General features: G+C 45.3%; 1 protein-coding gene across 6 annotated transcripts in view; it reads left to right on the plus strand.

Annotated features, from left to right (window-relative positions):
- Positions 1-9,405, plus strand: part of SMOX (spermine oxidase) — a 37,100-nt gene extending 27,695 nt beyond the window's left edge. The window contains exons 4-9 of one of the 6 annotated variants that reach the window (XR_005722341.1): positions 3,113-3,286; positions 3,449-4,208; positions 4,883-5,043; positions 6,944-7,033; positions 7,478-8,305; positions 8,828-9,405. Coding sequence is in view for 5 of the 6 variants with exons in the window: in XM_040247886.1 (XP_040103820.1) it covers positions 3,113-3,286; positions 3,449-4,208; positions 4,883-5,043; positions 6,944-7,033; positions 7,478-7,615 (1,323 nt within the window). In the remaining variant the exon portion in view is untranslated. The other 5 variants (XM_040247886.1, XM_040247889.1, XM_040247887.1 and 2 more) reach the window with 5 other exon arrangements.
- The last annotated feature ends 14,497 nt before the right edge of the window (positions 9,406-23,902 follow it).

The raw sequence follows: 23,902 nt of genomic DNA on the forward strand, positions 1-23,902 counted from the left end.
TCTTTTTCTTTGGATATATACCCAGGAGTGGAATTGCTGGGTCATGTGATAGTTCTGTTTTTAATATTTTGAGGAACCTCCATATTTTCCATAGTGGCTGCATCAATTTACATTCCTGGCAACAGGGGAAAGGGTTCCGTTTTCTCCATATGTTCACCAATGTTTCTTACTTGTGTTCTTTTTGATGACAGCTCTTCTGACAGGTGTGATATCTCATTGTCATTTTTAATTTCTCTGATGATTAACTATGTTGAGCATCTTTTCATATGCCTGTTGGCCATCTGTATTTCTTCTTTGGAAAAATGTGTATTCAGGTCTTCTGCCCATTTTTTAATCAAGTTGGTAGTTTTTTTTTTTTTTTAATTGAGTTGTATGAGCAGTTTATATATTTTGGATATTACCCTTTATTGCTCATATTATTTGCAAATATTTTCTTCCATCCAGTAGGTTGTCTTTTTGTTTTGTCAGTGATTCCCTTTGCTGTGCAAAAACTTTTAGATTAAATTAAATTTGTTTTTGCTTTTGTTTCTTCTGCCTTAGGAGAAAAAAAGTGCTTCAATTTATGTCAAAGAGTGTTCTGCTGATATTCTCTTCTAGAAGTTTCATCATTTCCGTTGTTACATTTAGGTCTTTAGTCCATTTTGAGTTTATTTTTGTATATGGTGTGAGAAAATGTTCTAATTTCAGTCTTTCACATATGGCTTTCCAGTTTCCCCAGCACCACTTGTTGAAGGAGCTGTCTTTTTTCCATATATATTCTGCCTCCTTTATCATAGAGTAATTGTGTGTGGGTTTATTTCTGGCTCTCTAGTTTGTTCCATTGATCTGTGTGTCTGTTTTTGTGTCAGTACCATGCTGTTTTGATTACTGTAGCTTTGTAAGTCAGGGAATATGCCCTTGTCTTATTCCAGCTTAAAAAAAAGTTAATATTTTTAGAAACTTTGCTGTGAACTGCAAAAAACAAGCAAGGTAACTTGTAGATCTTGCCTTCTGATAGCTTCCATTTATAGTGTAGTAAACTGGTCAACACTTACCTAATATACATTTTTTTATGTCTCTTGTGCATAGGAAAGGAGAAATGACCCTTGCTTTGGGGTTGTCTCTGCTCCATGGAAGGCAGGAACCCTCATTGTCTTATGTGTGTGCACTCATACAGTATGCTGTGTGCAATCCTATAGTGTTGCGTGTTCTCACTCAATATTAAGCAAGTAAGAATTAGCATTCTTGAAAGTAGACCTTCTTGGTGTACTGAGAATCAGTCATGTCCTGATTCCTATGTTACTGTGAGTGCTTCAAGCATGGATGCCTCTTGAGAATGATATTCAGGGTCCAGGACTTACTTGTTCTTTTAAACGTTCCTGAAGGTAGATCATCATCAACTTCTGCTTGTGGGTCTGATTTTTGAAAGCCAAGTGTGTGAGTCACGGAAAGTAGGATAGATAAAGATAGGTTATCATTGGAGAAGGAAATGGCCACCCACTCCAGTGTTCTTGCCTGGAGAATTCCATGGACAAGGAGCCTGGTGGGCTACAGTCCATAGAGTCGCAAAGAGTCAGACATGACTGAGTGACTAACATTACATATTATTATTATTATCATTCTAAGTGGTGGTGCTTTGAGTCAGAAGGAAAAGGTGTTAACCATGAGGTCAAGAGAGAGATTTCCTTATATAGCTCTTAGACAGTGCTGAAGGCCATTCTGAAGAGGTGTGCTCTAAGCATGTGAAGCCTTGCCTGAGGGTGGCTTCATAATAAATATGTAGCCTCCCTCCCAAGGTGATGACTTTGAAAGGCTACTCATTTGAATGTGTTATATTTGTTAACAAATAGATGAGTTTGTTCGGTAGTTATCATATAGAGCTTAATCTCTGGAGCAAGATTGCCTTGACTCAAGTTCTACCATTCATTAGAATGGTATATACTTGTATATTCATGAGCTAGTTATTGAGACTCTCTGAGCTTTACTTTCCTCATCTATAAAACAGACACAGTTATACCTACTTCATAGTGTTATGAAGGATAAATGAGATCCCAGTGAAAAGTGCTTAATGAGAAATGGGGTGAACATTGTTAGCTCTTACAGACCCATCCCATTTCCCTTGGGTCACATTAGGAAGATGTCGTTTAACCCAGGACAGGAGACTACCTACGTGACAAATGCGTGTTCAATTACTGCGGTCCTAGTCAGTGGTTGACACAAAGAGTCACCTAAATCTGTTAGTCCTCAGCTGGGCATTTTGGCCTTTAGTTAACATAAGCTGACTGGCTGGCTACTTAGTTGCTTATCGCCAAGGGGAAAAATCTAAGGGGGAGGAGGCAAGTTGAAAGCCTGACTCCTTGGCAGTGGTACTAGGTAAGGAATTTGCTGAGGACTTCAGTTAAAGCCAAACACCCAGCATCTTGTGACTGTTGGGAGAAGAAAAAGGAATAATTTAACTTGCTTTCTTCTTTATATTCAGAGAAATGTTTAATTTATGTTTCTATCTTATGTGGACGCTTTTCCCTAGAGGGAGTGGTGGGGGTTGGGCTATACCACCTTTCTTCCTCAACAGTCCTAGAGCTGGGTTGCAGGGTAGACACATTGCTGTCAATGTATGGGCCCCCTTTGCTCTTTCCCCTGCAAAACACCAGCCAGGACACAGCTCTATGCTGCCCTGCTGGGATAGGGTAAAGCAGATACACTTGGACAGGAATGTCAGGGGAGAGTCTGTGCATTTGGTTCTTGAAAAAGGGTTATCTGTGTAGACGTTGGTTCTTTAGTGGGCGGTACGCTTGGCTATGTAGAGCACTTGAAAGGGCAGTTCCTTTCCCACACACTGTACAGGCACCAGACATTTCACTTTGTTCTAAGCAGGGGTTCAGTAAGAGAGTTTCTGGGGCCCATCCCACCTCCTGTGCCTGGAGGCAAGGAAGCTGACTGCCCAGGTTCAGTTTGCCATCCCCAAACCTCCATTTTGTTGGTGCAGCCTCACTACAAAACTGAGTACCACATTAATTCACCAAGGAAGAGGTGCCATGGGCTCAGCATATCCGGGAACACTTTGGAGATGGTGAGTCTGAGATGGAGGTGGGATGAGTGACTGTGTTTTCAGTCTCCTGGGATCTCTTTGCAGGTCTATAACTTGACCCAGGAGTTCTTCCGGCATGGTAAACCAGTTAATGCTGAGAGTCAGAACAGCGTGGGGGTGTTCACCCGAGAGGAGGTGCGCAACCGCATCAGGGATGACCCTGATGATCCAGAGGCCACCAAGCGCCTGAAACTCGCCATGATCCAGCAGTACCTGAAGGTATCTTTGCCATCTCGGAGCTCTGTTGAGTACAAATGCCAGAATGAGAAAGACTGACCCTGGGGAAGTTGGGTCCGAGGAGGGCAGCACTGCCCTAAAGTCCTGCTTCTATCCCTGCCCAGCCTTGGCGGTCACCTGGCTCCCCTCTGGCTCTTCCCACAGGTGGAAAGCTGTGAGAGTAGCTCGCACAGCATGGATGAGGTGTCCCTGAGCGCCTTTGGGGAATGGACTGAGATTCCTGGTGCCCACCACGTCATCCCCTCTGGCTTCATGCGGGTTGTGGAGCTGCTGGCTGAGGGCATCCCAGCCCACGTCATCCAGCTGGGGAAACCCGTCCGTTGTGTTCACTGGGACCAGGCCTCATCCCGCCCTCGGGGCCCTGAGATTGAGCCCCGGGATGAGGGTGACCATAATCATGATGCCGGGGAGGGCAGTCAGGGTGGAGAGGAGCCCCGGGAGGAGAGGCAGGCTGAGGATGAGCAGTGGCCAGTGGTGGTGGAGTGCGAGGACTGCGAGGTGATCCCGGCAGACCATGTGATCGTGACCGTGTCACTGGGCGTGCTCAAGAGGCAGCATGCCAGCTTCTTTCGGCCAGGCCTGCCCGCCGAGAAGGTGGCTGCCATCCACCGACTGGGCATCGGCACCACTGACAAGATCTTTCTAGAATTCGAGGAGCCCTTCTGGGGCCCTGAGTGCAACAGTCTACGGTTTGTGTGGGAGGACGAGGCGGAGAGCTGCACGCTTACTTACCCGCCCGAGCTTTGGTACCGCAAGATCTGTGGCTTTGATGTCCTCTACCCTCCTGAGCGCTATGGCCATGTGCTGAGTGGCTGGATCTGTGGGGAGGAGGCCCTTGTCATGGAGAAGTGTGATGACGAGGCAGTGGCCGAGATCTGCACAGAGATGCTGCGGCAGTTCACAGGTGCGTCCCTGTCCTTGTCCCGCTGCCGGCTCAACAGGTCTCGCTCTGTCTGTCCTCCTCTTCTAGACCCTCTGAGTCTCGTGAACCAGTACTAGCATCCTCATCCCCAGGTTGTGAAACTGAGGTAGTGCACCCCTTGGGAGAGATACTGTAGGGCACTGTGTCTTGGCTTTGGCCTCCTAAATTGCAAGCTCTCTCCATTTGGAATTTGAGACACTCAAGATCACAGGCTCTGTGTTTCTTCTCTGTTTCTAAGGCTGATGGTGAAAAACTCAGATATCACCCCAAAACCTCAGATTGCCCACTTCCTACTCATGTTGTCTTGCTAAGAGATGGATTTGTGGTTGTTTTGTCTGATTTTTAGTCGAACCTGTTTCCTGCACTATCCCAGAAGAGCCCCACAAGAACCCCTGAAGTTGGAAGGGGGATCATGATTATCTGGGATGTTTTTCAGATAGGAAAATTAAGGCCCACAGAGAGGAGGTGTTTTTCTGGGGATTACAAGGAGACATTGAGGGGTATACACCTTGAACCCCAGCCTCCCTCCCTCCCTTCTTCATGTCTGGCCTTCCTGGAGTCCCCGAGGTACAATGGGAGTTGTCTGCTCAGGAGTGTCTTCTCTGTGCAGCCATTTCTTATCCTCCTTCCCCTTGGCTCTTCTCACTCCTCAACAGGGAACCCCAATATCCCAAAGCCTCGGCGAATCCTGCGCTCGGCCTGGGGCAGCAACCCCTACTTCCGGGGATCCTATTCATACACACAGGTGGGCTCAAGTGGGGCAGATGTGGAGAAGCTGGCCAAGCCCCTGCCGTACACGGAGAGCTCCAAGACAGCGGTGAGTGTGGGTGTGCTGGGTGCGTGAGGGGCTGCGGGGTGAGGGTTCTTTGAGGGGTGGGTGTTTTGTATGTGTGTTTGGTCCAGGGGAGGAGTGCCAAGGTAAGATGGGTGGAGTAGCTCCTGTAATGATGGAGAAAACAAGAAAAAGTACACTTAACACCTGGAAGAACAAACAGAATCAAACTAGGATATCTTAAATACTTTCTTGCAGTTATAAAAATAACAGACTTTTAATTCTGTGCTGTCCAATATGGTAGCCGTTCGCCACATTTTATTTAATTAAAATCTAAAGTAATAAATACAACATTTTGTTCCTCAGTTGCATTAGCCAGGTTTCAAGTTTGAGAGCCACCTGTGGCTCATCAGAGCGGCCACGTTAGAGGCCACGTTAGTAGCCTCATTAGGTTGCCACGTTAGAGTGTGTCACTATGGAGCATTTCTGTCATTGTGGAAAGTTCTGTTGGGCAGCACTGACCCAGTATGTTTTGCTTATTTCCCCCAATTTGTTTTAGGAAATAAAACAAAATACTGACCTTCCCCCAAATTATAGTAACTATATAGTAAAACACATAGAAAAATAATAAATTGAAATTATCTATATATATTTCTGCTCCTATAAAGTGGATTTTGAGTTCCCCCCACCAAGCATACCCATACAATAAATGTTAAAACCCCAACAAAATTATATTTAAAGTAATTCTCTGGTGTAATTGATGAGGAAGATTGCAGAGCAATGTGTTGTGCCTGCCCTAGCTGTGCTTAGGAAGGGCTGCTGCTATAGCCATCCTCTTTCTCTTGTCCCCTGCATCAGTTAGGACTAGCGCATATAACAAAAAGCAAAACAAACTGTGGTTTAAACAAGACAGAGGTTCACTTAGGTCACACAAAAGGAAATCTGGAGGTAGATGTTGGGGCCCAGTATCAGTAGAACCTGGCTCCATCTTCCAGGCCACCTTGTGATCCAAGAGGGCTGTGGAGGCTGTTGCTCTCGTTCTCCTGTCTGTGACAGGCTGATGAGTGAAAGAAGGGAACCCTTGGGAAGAGTCAGTGTCCCTAAGCAATAGTGCCCTTGAAGTTGATTGGCTAGAATGTAGTCACATGACTCTACCAGCTGCTAGAGAGGCTGGGATACATCTTTTTTTCCCCCCTGGATGGCAGTGGTGGTGGTGGCTTGGTCGCTAAGTCATGTCCAACTCTTGTGACCCCATGGACTGTAGTCTGCCAGGCTCTTCTGTCCATGGACCCAGTTAAATGTCAGGATTTTTGTTACTGAGGAGAAAGAGAAAGGATGTGGAGCAGGCGGCTTGCCCTCTGCCACAATATGTGCCTCCCTTTCAGCTTAACCACCTCTGCAGGCTCTTTATTGGTGGGTTAGAACCTCACTACTCAAGGTGGGTGGTCCATAGACCAGCAGCACTGGCACCATGTGGGAGCATATTAGACATGCAGACTTGCAGCCCACCCTAGACCTGATGAGTGAAAACCTCATTCTACAAGGTCCCCAGCTGGTACCTTACACATTCAGCTTGAGGTATATTGGAATAAAATCCAAACGCAAGCTTGGAATGCAAGCATTTGTTCTATGCTTGGACCCCACCTAAACAGCCTGCTTTCTTGATGTTAAGCTTGGCTCTGCCAAAATTTTCACCATCTCCTAGACAAGGCCTAGGAGATGCATTTCTGCCCCCATTTTTCCTTCTTCCTGAAACATCCTTTGCCTGTTTATTTATCCAGCATCTTCTGAGAAGAAGCCCAAAGGTCCTGTCCTCTGGGAAGCTTTGTGTGATCTCCCTGACAGAGGGCCTCTTTTCTGGGCTCTCAGCACCTCGCCCAAACACCCATCACGTCACGTATGATGCCATTTAGTAATTGGGTTTCGTGTCTGGCTTCCCCACCAGCAAGGAAGCTCCTCAAAGCAGCTGCCTGGTCACCTTTTATCTTCCAAGTGCCCAGAACAGTCCCTGGAACCTAATAGGGGCTCCATAAAGGTTTGTTAAATTACTGCCTAACTTTTATCGAGTTCTTATATTCTTTCAGGTTCTGAGTCCTTTAGATACATCATTTCACTTAATCCTCACAATCACCCTCAGAAGTAGGTGGTATAAACTCATTTTGGAGATGAAGAAATCAAAGCTTAGGGAGGTTAAATCATTCCCCAAGTTCACTAGTAAGAGGCGGTGTGAATTTCTGAAATTGTAGAGCCAGGACTCACAAAAACCTCAGAGGAAAAAGGACTGAGGCCGGATGTTTGGGGAAGAAGCAGGGGAAGATGGGCAGGTGGGATGGACAGCTCCTCATCCTGTGGAAATAGCAATGCCTGCATCTCAGATGCCCACCTATTCCTTTCTAACTTGTAGTATGGATGGGGATTCTGGGGCAGACAGGTAGCTTTTCTTGCTCCTCCATCTTCACTTCCCTTTCCCCCTGCCCAGCCTATGCAGGTGCTGTTCTCAGGTGAGGCCACGCATCGCAAGTACTATTCCACCACCCATGGTGCTCTGCTCTCTGGCCAGCGTGAGGCTGCCCGTCTCATTGAAATGTACCGAGACCTCTTCCAGCAGGGGACCTGAGTGCCTCATTGCTGCCAAGCGTGTTCCTTAAAGAACCACTAACTCGTGACTGCCAGCCCTGCCCCTCGCTGCTGTGTATTCCTCATTTCCGAATCCTCTGTAGAATGGATTTGTATCTTTTGTAGAGCTAGACATCTAACTGGCTTCAGACCTGGCCCTGTAGCTTCTTCTTTTCTCCTTCCTGGGTGGTGACCAGGGTGGGGTCTGTTGATTTACCTCTGTGCTCTGATCTCTGACCTCCCTATGCTTCCCCTCATCTCTAACCTTGTTATTGTAAGTGCCTTCAATACTTTGCATTTTGGGATAATAAAAGAGGCTTGCCCTTCCTGTGCTCCTCAGCTTCTCTCTTCCATTTTTCTTAGCCTCGTGTGTGTGTGTGTGTGTGTGTGTGTGTGCATGTGTGTGTATGTATGTCTTTGTGTGTTTGTCATATCTTCTTCGAGGGGATAATGGGGCCAGCTGTGGTCTAGTTATACCCCCAGAAAGGAAGATGCCTACCTTTAGTGGAAGGGGCATCCTCTCACCCCAATCTGTTTGTGATTGTTTCCCTTCCTGCCAGTGAGACTCCTTAGGAGTAAGAGCCCCTCATTACCCAGCCCCAACTCCTTCAAGATAGGCCTGGGTCTGCCTGCTGGCCTTTTGTTGGACTTCTCAGAGCCTGACTGGGTAACATAGCCACATGGAGTGAAGGTGAGTTTTATGGGAGGGGACACCTGTTGTGGCTCCATGCCAAGCTCAGATGTGTTAATTATTAATCAATGTCATCTGGCCAGAAGGCCCTGGTTCTGCCCTTGGGATGCTCCAGTTGACTTCTGGGTAACTTTTTCCCAGAAAAACTTCTGGGAAGTACAGAAGTACATCCATTTTGGTGGGTGAAAACACACAGACACACATGTACACCCCTTATATATCCACACACACTTACATCACTCCTACACAGATACACTACCCTACACCCTTACACCTACACACAAGTACAACTATACACACGTGCATAAAACCTTAAAGAACATTTAGTCATTTTCTTACCCCAGATTTCTAGTGACAGAGTTTGAATTCTACAGAGTTGACGGGTTGGGTGGTGGAGGATGTGAGGAAAAGCCGGGTGTACCCCCTGGTTTACCTCTGTGTGAATTTAGGTTGGGTTAGCTCTTCAGAAGCTTAGGGCACTGCGTTTCATATGACTCTATATCCTTTACTCCCTTACCTTAGGCTGTGATGAAGATGTCCAACACATGGATATGCCTCTACACTCCTCCCTGTACCTGTCTGCACACCCCTACATGCACACCTACATACAAGCACATACATGCTGCCACCACCCCCCACCCCGCCACACACACCTACATGCACATGTCAAAGAGGCCTCCTTGTTTTGTGAAGGTTGACCTACCCAACATCCCTCATGGAGTTTATGTTAGGGATTCGTATTCACCTCATGGGTAACTTGAAAAATTGTAAGTATATGTATTAAACTATTTTTTGAATAGAGGATCTATCACTGTAGTTCATGCTCAAAAGTCATAAAAGGATACACTGAACAACCTCCTCCTACAGTTGTCTCCAGTACCACTGCCACTCCCAATGGCAGTATTATTATATTATATATATTAGTATATTGTATATCCATTTCTAGATATGTTATTATAAATATATACCCTTCTCTCTTTTTATGTGAAAGTGACAAAGTATCCATCCTGTTCTGCATTTTGCTTGTTTTAGTTAACATAATGTGTCTTGGAGATCTTACCATAATGGTACTTAAATGGACAATGTAAATTTGGATCTTACTTTGGTCAAGGAGTGTCTGTCTGTCTCCTTCCTGGCCAGAGTTGTGTTGCAGGAAGCACCTCCTATTAACCTCACCTTTGGAGGCTGATCCAGTCTTGACCCCTCCCCATGTCCTGGATTTTCCCCACTAACTGTGCTGGGATGGACAGAAGTAGCCCATCACATAAGTATGAAGGATGAAAATAATATGTAGAATTTCCAGATCACAAGTGTAGGAATTTAAAGAACTCTAGGAGGGTGAAGTTTATTTGGTAATTGCAAGTTGGAGAGCTTCAGGTGTGGGCAAGTCAGGAAGGTAGTCTGACTTGCCCATACTTAAGGGCTAGACATAGAGTCTGTTAATTTAACATGGATGCCACCTCAGACTAGGGAGGGTGATTCATCCCAGTGAGGAAACAAAACCTCCAGAGGGTTATGTAATGCAAGTAAAGCACCTAAGTTCACTCAGATAGGTGGTGTGAGACTTAATCCAAGGTCTGTTTGGTGCTACATGCATGCTAAGTCGCTTCAGTCATGTCTGACTCTTTGCAACGCTATGGACTGTAGCCCACCAGGCCTCTCTGTCCATGAAATTCTCCAGGCAAGAATACTGGAATGGGTTGCCATTTCCTTCTCCAGAAGATCTTCTCAACTTAGGGACTGAACCTGCATCTCACTGTCAGGCAGGTTCTTTACCACTAGCTCCACCTGGGAAGCCCTGATGAGTTATTCTAGTTATTGTGTGATAAAAAGAAAAGGCTGGTGCCATTAAAAAAAAAAATCTTAGGCCATTATAGACAGGATGGAACTGGGTGCAACCACACTAGGAGACTGTGGCTGATTCTAAAACTGGTCTTGTGCCTGGCAGCATTTCTATTCTTGGCTATACACCCAAGAGAAACGAGTGGATATGCCCACCTGAAATATGTACCAGAGAGATATACACAAGATGAATTCCTTGCTGTGACTAGGTTTCTTAAATAGCTGTGGCATTGACTGATACTCAAACGACTCTATTAGGGGTGTCTAGTATGGCATGCTAAGGCCAACACCCTGTGCCAAAACTGCTACACAATTCTCGTCACTTGTGGGAGGTCACTTGAGAGGGAAGTTCTTTCCTGGCACTGGATTCTGTGTGGAACTGGTTGCATGGTTTCTTGTGGGCATCAGTGAATCCACGACCAAGGTGTTTGGTTTGTGGCTTTGTGGAAGCCTCTGAAATGTTCCTTCAGGTTCCCTGGGGTACTCGGCAAGTACTCTCTTTCTACTTTTGCTGCTCTGGAACAGGTATTCCTCTTCATGGGAGCCACTTGGAATGTCTACCCTACCTACACACAAAGGTAGGAGTGAAGTATCTCTGGTTTGAGTCACTCTGGGTTTGCTTGGGCCTGTCAAAATGAGCCCATGGGTGATCCCAAGGTGCAAGAATGAAGTGGGCTGTTGGTTCCGTTCTAGAGAACTGCCTGTCTAACTAATGGTCTGCCAAACGTAATGGTAGATTCACATGAAGCGTGTTTTCTCATACTGACCAGCGGGTGTCCCTTCTTCCATGCTTGGCCCTTTTAGCCTGTTCTCCACACAGGAGCCTGTATGATCCTTTTACCAACATTAATCCAGTTATGTGCTTCCCTAGTTCAGTGACTCCCATTATACTGAGCATAAGATGTGATTTCCAGCATCCTGTGTGACCTGTTCTTTGGCCCCACTTCCTTCCATGACCCCCTTCTGTTGACCCTGGCTGTCCTGTTTATCTGGAGTGCTTGCCCCCAGTAATGCAGGTCTCGTTCCCTTGCTGCATTCAGCCCTCTAATCAGCTGTCACTTCTGTAGGAAGACTTCCCTAAGCACCCCATTCATAGCACTCTCAGCACTCCTTATCCTTCCCTTTGCCTGTTTCTTCATAGTCCTTTTCTTTCCATGATGTCATATTTTTTAAATTTATATGTCTCTTTATTTGTCTATCTACGCCCCTTGCCCCTTCCCCCAGGTTGTAGCTTGCATTGTCCAAAATAGTGCCTGGTATAGTGGGTTATCAATGAATATTTTCAGAATGAATGAACAAGTGAATGAAGAAGCTGAGCTGAATAGTGTTATCCCCCAGACCCATCCTTGGTGCTGGCCAGCAGTCCTCATGGGCTTCCCTTGTCAGCACCCCTTCAACACTGACACCTCCCCTCCCCTACCAACTGGCAACAGGCAGAATGGTCTCCTGCTAAACAGACAAAATAGAAGCCACCTGGAGCCAGCTTCCTTGACAGATCTACATACTGCTAGCCTACACACCCATCCTTATAGACCTTTCCCAGACACAGTGGAAGTGTGTGATCCATCACTTGTGTACCCCATGCCCCAGACTCAGGGACTTTGCGTGTCGTCTCCTATCCCGTTCTGTCTGCCCCATCCTTCCCACGTGAATTCCAGTTTCCTCATGTCTTTCCCATCCCCAGCCCTCATCTTACTCCCACTTTTCCTTGCCTGTTCTTCTGGTCAAGCATCACACTAGCATTTTCTACACTTGCTCTCTCTGCATCCTCACTATCCTCACTCTAGCAGTGGTTGGTGGGGGTCCTCAGGCCACAGAGGGAAGGACTAGGCTGGCTCTCCTTTCCATGGCTGGGAGAGGTAAGCAGGACTCCTAAGGTTTATGAAAGGACAACCTCATGGGCTGAACCACATTCTCTGGTGCCATCTGCTGGCCATGTCAGAATGCAGCCCTCTTGCTGCACAGAGAACATCTGTGTCTGGGAATTCTGTGAGCTTTTCTGAATTAAAAATTTTTTTCAATAAATCATAGAATATACCTTAAGTTAATGCTGAATAAAGTTAATAAAGTAATATTGCAACCTATTCCAGAGCATCATTTATTTTTCATTCTTAACCTTTTGTAAAAAGAGGCTTTGTTGGCCTCCAGGATGAGACCACCTTACCTGCCTCCTGAGAAACCTATATGCAGGTCAAGAAGCAACAGTTAGAACTGGACATGGAACAATGGACTGGTTCAAAATTGGGAAAGGAGTCCGTCAAGGCTCTATAAATTGTCACCTTGCGTATTTAACTTCTATGCAGAGAACATCATGAGAGATGCCAGGCTGGAGGAATCACAAGCTAGAATCAAGATCGCCAGGAGAAATATCAATAACCTTAGATGTGCAGATGACACCATTCAAAGGCAGAAAGAGAAGAGGAACTAAAGAGCCTCCTGATGAAGGTGAAAGAAGAGAGTTAAGAAGCTGGCTTAAAACTCAACATTGAAAAATTAAGATAATGAAAAACAACCCCCAGGATGAGAGGAAAAAAATAGCAAATGAAATAAGTGGCAAAAGATTGATTTCTAAAATATATAAGCAGCTCATACAAGTCTATATCAGAAAAACAAGCAACCCAATCAAAAAGTGGGAAAAGACCTAAACAGACATTTCTTCAAAGAAGACATACAGATGGCTAACAAACACATGAAAAGATGCTCAACATCGCTCATTATTAGAGAAATGCAAATCAAAATTACAATGAGATATCACCTCACACCAGTCAAAATGGGCATTGTCAAAAAGTCTATAAACAATAAATGCTGGAGAGCGTATGGAGAAAAGGGAACCTTCCTGCACTGTTGGTGGGAATGTAAATCGATACAGCCACTATGGAAGACAGTATGGAGATTACTTTAAAAACTAAGATTAAAACCACCATATGAACCAGAAATTTCACTACTAGGCACATACCCTGAGGAAACCAAAACTGAAAAAGGCACATGTAACCCAATGTTTGTGGCAGCACTATTTATGATAGCTAGAACGTGGAAGCAACCTACATACGCATTGACAGATAAATGGATAAAGAAGATGTAGTACATATAGACGATGGAATATTACTCAGCCATAAAAAGGAACACCTTTGAGTCAGTTCTAATAAGGTTGATGAACCTAGAGCCAGAGTGAAGTAAGTCAGAGAAAAGAAAATATTGTATACTAACACATATACATGGAATCTAGAAAGATGGTACTGATGAATTATTTGCAGGGCAGCAGTGGAGACACAGACTTATGGGCACAGTGGTGGGGGCAGGCGGGGAGGGGGTGGGAAAGGAGAGGAGAGGACAGGATGTATGGAGAGAGTAACATGGAAACATATTCAGTTCAGTCAGTTCAGTCACTCAGTTGTGTCTGACTCTTTGCGACCTCATGAATCGCAGCACGCCAGGCCTCCCTGTCCATCACCAACTCCTGGAGTTCACTCAGAGTCACGTCCATCGAGTCAGTGATGCCATCCAGCCATCTCATCCTCGGTCGTCCCCTTCTCCTCCTGCCCCTAATCCCTCCCAGCATCGGAGTCTTTTCCAATGAGTCAACTCTTCGCATGAGGTGGCCAAAGTACTGGAGCTTCAGCTTCAGCATCATTCCTTCCAAAGAAATCCCAGGGCTGATCTCCTTCAGAATGGACTGGTTGGATCTCCTTGCAGTCCAAGGGACTCTCAAGAGTCTTCTCCAACACCACAGTTCAAAAGCATCAATTCTTCGGCGCTCAGCCTTCTTCACAGTCCAACTCTCACATGAAAACATGACCACCGAAGAAACCATAGCCTTGACTAGATGGACCTTTGTTGGCAAAGTAATGTCTCTGCTTTTCAATATGCTATCTAAGTTGGTCATTCATTACTATATGTAGAATAGATAGCCAATGGGAATTTGCTGTATGACTCAGGGAACTCAAACCAGGGCTCTGTAACAACTTAAAGGGGTGGGATGGGGAGGGAGGTTCAAGGAGGGGACATATGTATACCTATGGCTGATTCATGTTGATGTTTGGCAGAAACCAACAAAATTCTGTAAAGCAATTATCCTTCAATTAAGAAAAAAAAAAAAGCTAAGATCATGACATCTGGTCCCATCACTTCATGGCAAATAGATGGGGAAAAAATGGAAACAGTGACAGAATTATTTTCCTGGGCTCCAAAATCACTGCAGAAGGTGACTGCAGCCATGAAATTAAAAGATCCTTGCTCCCTGGAAGAAAAGCTTTGACAAACCTAGTGTATTAAAAAGGAGAGACATTACTTTGCAGACAAAGGCCCATATAGTCAAAGCTATGGTTTTTCCACTAGTCATGTACAGATGTGGGAGTTGGATGATAAAGAAGGCTGAGCACCAAAAAACTGATGCTTTTGAACTGTGGTACTGTAGAAGACTCTTGAGAGTCTCTTGGACAGCAAGGAGATCAAACCAGTCAATCCTAAAGGAGATCAGCCTTGAATATTCATCAGAAGGACTAATGCTGAAGCTCCAATACTTCAGCCACCTGATGGGAAGAGCCAATTCATTGGAAAAGATCCTAATGCTAGGAAAGATTGAGGGCAGGAGGAGAAGGGGGCGACAGAGGATAAGATGGTTGGATGGCATCACCTACTCAATGGATATGAATTTGAGCAAACTCTGGGAGTTAGTCAAGGACAGGGAAGCCTGGTATGCTGTAGTCCATGGAGTTGCAAAGAGTTGAATACAACTGAGTAACTGAACAAGATATTTTCTTTTTTGTTCCTTCATTCCATCATTCATTGATTGTTTCATTCATTCATCAGACTTTTTTATGCCAGCTTCTGTGCTAGGGAGATTTAATTATGTTTCAGTAAGTAAGTTTACTAAATAAATAAATAGGAACTATGAACTTATTTTATTCCCCAAGTGAAGCTGAACTGTATGATTTCAACTCTTTTAAATTTGTTGAGGTTTATAGAGGGATAGGAGGTGGGAGGTGGGAGGAAGGTTCAAGAGGGAGGGGACATGTGTACCTAAGACTGATTGATATTGATGTATTTCAGAAACAACACATTGTAAAGCAATTATCCTTCAATTAAAAAGAAATAAAAAATTTTGTTGAGGTTTGTTTTATAGCTCAGGATATGGTCTATCTTAGAATATGATCTATGGTGCTTGAAAAGGATGTGTTTCTCCTATTGTTGGGTGCAGTATCCTACAGATGTTGACTAGATCCTATTGGCTGATAGTGTTGTTGATTTCCTCTATATCTGCTGATTTTCTGTCTAGTTCGTTTGATTGTTGAGAGAGTTGTTTAAGTGTCTAAATATAATTGTGTATCTGTTTATCTGTTCAACTCTATCATTTTTTTGAATTAATAGCTTTTTAAAGAACAGTTTTAGTCTTATAGAAAAAGTGAGTATTTAGCCTTTACCCCCATTTTCCCTATTAACATCTTACATTAATATGGTATATTTGTCATAACCAGTGAACCAATGTTTTAACCAGTGAACCAAAGTTCATAGGTTAAACTAAGGAAAGATGAATAAACTAATGTCTTTTTCTGTTCCAGAATTCTGTTCAGGATGCCACGTTACATTTAGCCATCATGTTTTGTTAGATTCTTCTCGGTTGTGATGTTTTCTCAGACTCTGCTTATCTTCAGTGATCTTAACCATTTTGAGTAGTATAGTCAGGTATATTGTAGATGTCCCCTATTGGAATTTGTCTGATGTGTTTTTCATGACTAGACTGGGATTATAGGTTTTTAGGAGGGAAACCACAGAGTTAAAGTGCCATTTTCATCTCATCATAGGACCTTGATCACTTTGCTGAGATGGACTTTGTCAGGTTTCTGCACTGTGAAGTTATCCTCCCCCATCCCCCTGCCACCATACTGTCCTCTTTGGAAGGAGGTCACTCTGCAGCCCACACACTTAGGGAGTGGGGAGTTATGTTCCCCTCCTTTAGAGAATAGTATCTATATAATTTATTTGGAATTCTTCTGCACAGGAAAATTGTCCCTTCTCTTCCTTTCCCCCTTTCATTTATTAACTTGTTCAGTCATTTATATCAGAATGGACTTGTGCATATTTATTTTATATTTTGGATTATAATCTAATACTACTTTATTTTGTTGTTAAATTATTCCAACTTGGGTTGTTGGGAGCTCTTTCAGTTAGCTCCTATGTCTCTGACCTGCTGCCATCAGTGTGTGGATTTTTTTTTTTCTTTCCTTTTTGAACACTTCCTGACTTTCTGGCACTATAAGGTGCTCTAGGCGTATCTTGTATATTTCCTGTCTCTGTCATTGAAACAGCCATTTCTTCAGAGAACCCTGATTCCTTTTGATAGAGCTTGGTCTAGCTTGGGGCAAAAGCTAGATTGGTATTTCCACTTGGGGTTGGTAATGGCAAAAGTGACCTCAGTTCTTTATTTCTGCTTGCTTTGCTATGTGAACTTGCATCTCCTCTCACTAAAGAGGTTGTTATTGGCTGAATTGTGTCCCCTCAAATTCATGTGTTGAAGTCCTAACCTAACTCCCTGTGATGGATTAAAGATTATCAGCAAATATTGATATTGATACTCATTGAAATTGATATTCAGCAAATATCAATCACTTTTCTTCCTCTGGGAATAGAGTATATATTCCTTTTGACTTTGGGCTTAGCCATCTGACTTGTTTTGGCTAACAGAATGTGAACAGACATATTGTGGTATGAGCTGAAGCTCCTAACATGTTTGCACAGTTGGGTTTCTGCCTCTCATGTACTTGCAATTTGTCATAAGAACAGGTCCCTGATAGCTGATGTTTCAAGGAGAATATGGAGAAAGGGGGAATAGATCTGAGCTTATAGAAGCCTGAATCAAACCTAGGGCTTGTAGACAGACACATAAACAAGAAAGACAAATGCTTGTTCTTATAACCTATGAATTTAGAGGTGGCTTGTTTTGCAGCATTATCATGGCAGCAGCTAACATCTCTCTTTGGGAGAGTCATCTAACCCAAGAGAGATATTTGTTGGCCTTAGTGATAGAGTGAACAATGGCCCACGCAATGAGAAGCCATCCAGGGTACAAAGGTGGCACAGTTCCAGCAAAGGGGCCTGGCAGGAATGGGCCAAGGGATTCAGATTCCTGGAGGATTCATTTCATGGCTTAACTCTGGCACATGGAACTGGAAGAGACAGCAGCTCTTTTTAGTTCTGTCCTACCCGACTGAGGAAAGATCTAACCACTGCCTCGTTCTCAGCTCATTGTTCTAAAAATTCAGAGTTGCTGTGACTCCTTTTCTAGCAAATGGAGAACTTGAGAAATTACAATGTTTCCCTCCACTCTCAATGTCCTTTCTGACCCAGACCCACAAGCCTGGACAGTATTGAAGTCTTTGCTAAAGGCAGAAGGTTCCTGCAGGGAATCAGGATGATGGGTGATCATAGACTGTATTCTTAGCCTCTCAGAAAGCAATTCTTGGCAGTAGGACAGTGGATGGAGATTACATGACTGGGCAGGCTCTTCTTGGAGTTAGGAGTAGGCTGTGAGGGGCTCTGGTGGAAGAGGGTAGAGCCTTTTCCTTACTCACCCTCAGCCAGTGGTGCTTTTGATACAAGGGATAGAACTCTGGCTAGCCTTTTAATTCTGTTTCCTTACCTTTAGAGTTTCCACTGTTTGCCAAATGGTTGGCTGATATCCTTACATTTCAGACATGTCTTGAATTTCTATCCTATTTTTAAGTATTTATTGGTATTTTAAGGAGAAGGATTTTATTGAGGACTTGACAGGCTGTCAGTTTAAGTTGGAAGTGGTTTTGATTTAACAATAGCCTTTCCTGAGATGTTAAGGGCTCCTAATAAGGCAGGCAGGTATAGATGGTAACTTGGGAAAGGAAAGCTGAGCATTGTAGCCCATGGAAATGCCATCTCCACAGTATCCAGAATCTCCCTCTTCTCATTCACCTGCATTCCTCTGGCCAAGCCATCATCAGCTTAGATTGTTGCTGTCACTGCTCTCCAACTGGCCTCCCTGCTTTCAGTCTGATTTTTCTTTCTTTCTTTTTTTTGATTTACACGATAGCTAGAATAACCCTGTCCACCCAAAGTCAGACCCTGTCACTTCTCTCCTCAAACTCTTGTAAGGCACCGCTTCACTCAGCGGGAAAGCCAGAGTCCTGTGTTATTTACACGGCTCTGTGCACTTGGGCATTCATCACCTACTACATCTGGCAGCCACATTTTCTGTTCCTCTACTTTGTCTGATCTGCCTGATCTACCCTGCCCTGCTCGCTAACCTGAACACACCAAGTCTTCTCCTAAGACTTTGCACTTGCTGTTCCATTTGCAAGAAATGCTTTTCCCCAACAGTCTGCATGGTTCATATCATTACCACCTTCAGGTCTTTTCTCACATATTAACCTTTCCCCGAGACTTTCCCTGGGTACTCAATCTGGAAGTACAATATTCCACAGCTTCAACATTTCCTGTTTCCTTTCCCTGTTATGTATTTTTTGCTTATCACCATTTCCTATATATTTTGTTTATGTTATTACCTCTCACTCCTGAGGAACAGAGTAAGACAAAAGGCTGACATGGGAAAACATGAGACGGGAGGATGGAGAAGGAACCAGAGGCACAATGCCCCGGGACATGGAACCTTGTCCTGGGAACAAGTCCCCATACCAGTGTACTAAATAAGTGAATTTTCCCTTTAACTTCCTGGCTCTGCCTCTGAACTCACTAAGCATCTTTCAGACCACAGTTTAGCTTCCCATTAAGTTCATTTATCATCATGAGAACACTGGCTTGTGTGGTAGTTAAGTTATAGTTCCCATTAAAAATGAGCACATTGGCTTTGGGCTTATGAACTTCATGTTCTAGTGAGGCAGGCCATCTGTGTAGCTTATATGAAACTGGTAACTGTGCGACACTGACCAGACTCACCTTCTACACCTGTAATACCAAGGACCAGCCCCTTGGCTGAGGGTAATTTCATTGAGCAAATAATAACTGATTGAGCCTTTTGAGGCATAGCCAGACAGATATTTCATTGTGTCCCCTTTTACTTTTTCAAAATTCCACCCCTTTGGTCAGTTTGGGAAACTCTCCTTGAGGTAGCTGCTGCTGCTGCTGCTGCTAACTCGCTTCAGTCGTGTCCGACTCTGTGTGACCCCAGAGACGGCAGCCCAGCAGGCTCCCCCGTCCCTGGGATTCTCCAGGCAAGAACACTGGAGTGGGTTGCCATTTCCTTGAGGTAGAGGGCTTCCTAAAAAACCCCCTTGGTTAGGTTCCTGATGAGAGGGGCGCTCTTAGCTTATGCTATTGCAGATTAGATAGCTGACAAAGGCTTGTATTGCGGTGACTGGCCTATGTGACTGACACTGAGTGCTGCCTACATGATATCCATTGCTTCCTCCTGCTGCCAGAACTGTGATTTTCTTCAGAGTAGCAGTGGTTTCCAATGGGAGGCAATGAGTCACGTTGCCCTAAGGCAGGATCAACGAACTTTTTGACAATTTTTTTTTTTTAAATTTAGGCTTTGTGGGCCAAGGGGTGACTTTCATATAATACACCTCTCACGAAATAATCTCTTGACCTTTTTCAGCCATTTAAAAATGTAAAACCCATTCTTAGTTCATAGTCTTTATACAAACTCAGGTGGTAGGCTAAATTTGGCCCACTTTGCAGACCTATCACTCCGTCTTGTTTTTTATGTTACCAGTCTCCCTTGCAGGGTGGTCATGACATCCACTTCTGGAGGTAAGCTGGGGAAGGGTGGTTTGGGGAAAACTTTTATTATGTTGATAAAAGGAGGCAGATGCCATAGCCCAGACCCTTCTCTTTTTTCTCTGCCTTGAATATGAATGTGAATTATGGTACCATTGATCGTGGTGAAGTGACAAGGAGGATAAAAACCAACACACCAAAGATTGTGAAGCAAAGATAGAAAGAGCTTGAGTAGGTGACTGACAATACCAGAAACTACCTACTTCGTATGTTGTGAAGTGAGAAAAACAATAACCAGTGTTTAAGCAGCTTCCTTATTATCCAGGGCGCTTATGTCCTTCGTTATCTGCTTCACCCCTCCCCCATCCAGGAGAATTACTCTACTCACAGACACTGGTACCCAGGCAGCTGTGTTTTGTACTACGCGCTTCATCTCATGCCTATCTGCCTGCCCAGATGTTCAGACCTGACTTCTAATTAGTCAACTCATAGGCTGGCCAGTGAACCATAGCCTTTGTGGCTTGTCTCTGGAATGGAAGCTGAGAGTCCTATGGTTTCTGGCAGGACAGAAGAAGGTGGATGCAAACAGTATGATGGAGTCACATGAATGTCAAACTCCTGGAAGGAATATCCACAAATATCGTGGGTGAAGTCCTCTTCCAATGTGTCCTTCCTTCTAGCTCCTGGCTCTAAAAGCTCAGCCTGTTGTGGTCCCAGTTCCTATATTTCTTCTTGGTTCCAAGTTCACCCTGCAATTCCTGCTTCATTTTTCTCTAGACAAGAGCAATTTGAGAATGTAGGCCAGGGTCTTGTTCAACAGTTTCTTTGTTTCCCTGCTCCCTCAAAGTGTTGGATGGGGAAGGGAAGAAGTGACAGCCTAGACCTTCAGGAGAGCCGAGTACAGCCCCTCTTCCCAAAGTTACCATCCCCAGCACCACCTGGATCTACTGGGCTCTCTAGAGAGCTATTCTGAGCTGAGAGGCTATGGGACGGGTTTAGCCTTTATAAGCATCTGGTTTTGTGCTTCATTGGAGCCGCAAGAAGAAGAAAAAAAAGGAAATTCTTTTCCAAGTGGACAGTGAACATGTAACCCCCTGGGGGTATGACAGGATGGGAATAGAAACGGGGTCAGGAGGGCACAGAGGAGTTGAGCTCTGACAAGTCACTGAGGTCCAAAAACTTTCCCCAGGACCTGTCAGCGCCTGGAACCAGAGGGACTAAGGGACTGGCTTGTAGTGCTGGTGGTGGTGATGTGAGCGGCTTGCAGAGTGGGGCTCCAGAAGGGGCCTGGGCAGCAGGGCATGTGGAGCGGGAGACTTCTTTCTTCAGAAGTCCAGGGTGTAGCTGGCTCTCTGGCTGGAGAAGGATGCAGGCTCTAGCTCCTTGAGGACTGGTAGAACTGGCTGTAGGGAGGGCCTTACAAAGACAGTGATGTTGGCCAGCCATTGGGTGGGCACTGGAGCAGTGTGGCAGGAAAGGGTAATGGGGCAACTCCATCGATCCAGGATTTAATGAATGCTCACACCTAGTCTTGAGTAGCCTGGGGTCAGACAGCCCACTTCCTCATAGTGGATGAAGATATGGATTCTATTGGTGAACTCTAAGCCTGGATGACCTTGGTGTGAACTACCAGAGAGGCTGAGGGCCACTCAGGGCTTAATTCTGAGCCAGGGGTCTTGGATGGAATTCTTGGGATGATAATGGCAAGCAGAAAGGGCAGGCAGGCCCAGAGCCTCTGAGAGCCTGAAGCTTCAGCCTCAGTGGGTTTGTCATGCCTGCAAGAAGTAGAGGACATGACTTTGGAGGAGGCTGGAGGGCTTGTATTTGAGGTGTCTGAGGTCATCCAGGGGAGGGTGATCACACACATTTGGAGCTAGAGACAGATATTTGGGAGCCATTTATGTACAAGTGGTCATTATGATGATTTGGAGTGGCTGAGACTGGGTGGTAAGTTGAGATAAGAAAAGAACCTTGGGGACACTGAAGACCATAGAGGCACCTGTACAGGAGGCAGAGAGAGAGATGGAGAGAAATGGTCAGGGGACCAGAAGATCCCAGGGGTGTGGGTCAGGCATGGGGAGGGATATTTCAGGAAACAGGGAGTGGCCACCAGTGTGGACTGTGGCAGAGACAGAGGGGGAGGAGACTGGGGAAATGAAAGGCCCCAGGTGAATTGCAAAAGCAGCCCAGGGCGATGCTGGGACAGAGGTCCTGGAGACTGTGGGAAGAAAGCAAGATGGGTGGCAAGAGCCCAGCTGGAAAGGGAGGATGGACTGGAGCTGGGACCTTGGAAGTGGGAATGCAGCTTTCTAAGGAATTGGCAGGGGGCGGGGGTGGGGTGGGTGGTAGAATTGGGCAAATACCAGTGCCCTTGGAGGCTTGCTTCTGTCTCTGTCAAATCTCACAGGAGCATCCTCCTTCTGACTCATGACTCCTTCAGGCTTCACTCCATCCCTTGAGGATTGTGTAAAGGAACACTTAGTCCCATTTTCATGGGCACTGAGAGAGTCTTCTCTGCTCCCTCAGTCGTGGACTGGGCTGGGGCACCTGAAGACCCAGAAAGTGGTGCAGTGAATGCACTTCTTCCAGATGTCCCAAAACCACTTGCAAGAGGCTCCTTCCTTTAGAAAGGCCGTTGCTACTCCCTCCATTCCTCTTGGCTATTCCAGGACTCTTTGCCATGTCCTGAGAACAAAGTCAGCAACTCAGTGCTTTATTGATGTTTAGAACTGGGTCACTGGATGCCCTTGCTGTGGTACAGCCTCTCTAGGGACTCTGTAGCCCCACCCTCCTCTCCTGAAGGCTTGTACCCTGGTATGGAGGGCATAAGAGGCTGCCAGCTTTGTGCTGAGGGCCCCATGTGCAGGAGACTGAAGCTGAGGCTTAAAGGTCAGATATGTTTTGCTGATTGGTCATCAAGCCTACAGAAAGTACTGGGCAAGCTGCTGACCCCACCTGTCTCTACATCCACTGTCATCCAGGACAGGGAGCAACCCCCGCCCCCCTCCCCCCCCACCACTTAAATCCTTCTCATGAAAGCTATCTCTTCACATTTATCCCTTGTCCCCACTATGGACCTCCTGTGGGCTCAACTGCCTTGGCATGTGGGAACCCTCTAAGAGACCCTCCCCTGCTGTTGAACTCTCCTGCTCGGAAGCCCAGCGTTCAATACATTGACATAAGGGTCAGCCTCCTTGCTTTGACAGATGGTCCCACCTCTGTGAGAAGATTCTGGGGGCTGTGCCAGTGTTCCCAGCGTTAGGGCAGCCAATGTGCTGCAAGATGGGGCCCTCTTTGATGTATGCAACATGCTCCCAGTATCTGCTTTTAACTGCTCGTCCCGTGCCTTGGGGGATGCCAGGCCTGAAAGTCCAGTACTTGCTAGATCCACAGGACGAAGATGATATTGGCTGTCTTTTTACCTTGTAATATTGGGATGAGGAGTTTGAATTTGTGGTGACCTTTTCAACAGACTATCTCCCTATTACAGGAAGCTTCTGGTTGAAAATACTGGTCCATGTTGGCCCCAGCAATTGGTTCTTCCTGTTTCAGAACACCTCCACTCCAGACACCCCAGGGTATTATCTAGCAGTTCTCCTTCCAAAGGTCCACTGGGCTACCATCATCATTCCTTTGCTGGTTGGATATGTGTGGTTGGTATTATCTAGCTGAAGACTGAACTACCTATACCCTTTTGGGAATATAACAAATTTTGGATGGTTTGTTGAACCATCAGCACTAATAAGCATGGTTCCAGGTAGGTGTTTCCTCACTCACCATGTACACACGTCTACTTGGGGTTGTATATTTTTTCAGGTAAAGTAATGTTTCACCCATTTTACTGATGGCCACCTTCCAGACTGAGTCCCTGAGAGCATCACAGATACATCTGGTGAGACTGAAAAAGTTAAACTTTGTTTGCTTTCAAAGACTAATTATGTGAGTTTTAAGAGCCAACAAAATTCCCAAATCTTTTGGTCATCCTGAAAGTCCCAAAGGAGAGTAGCCATCAGTTAAAGAGACAGGCTGAAACTAAAAAGTGAACACAGA

Source organism: Oryx dammah, unplaced genomic scaffold (assembly GCF_014754425.2).
Source record: "Oryx dammah isolate SB20612 unplaced genomic scaffold, SCBI_Odam_1.1 HiC_scaffold_10, whole genome shotgun sequence".
In the NCBI taxonomy this organism is placed as follows: Eukaryota; Metazoa; Chordata; class Mammalia; order Artiodactyla; family Bovidae; genus Oryx; species Oryx dammah.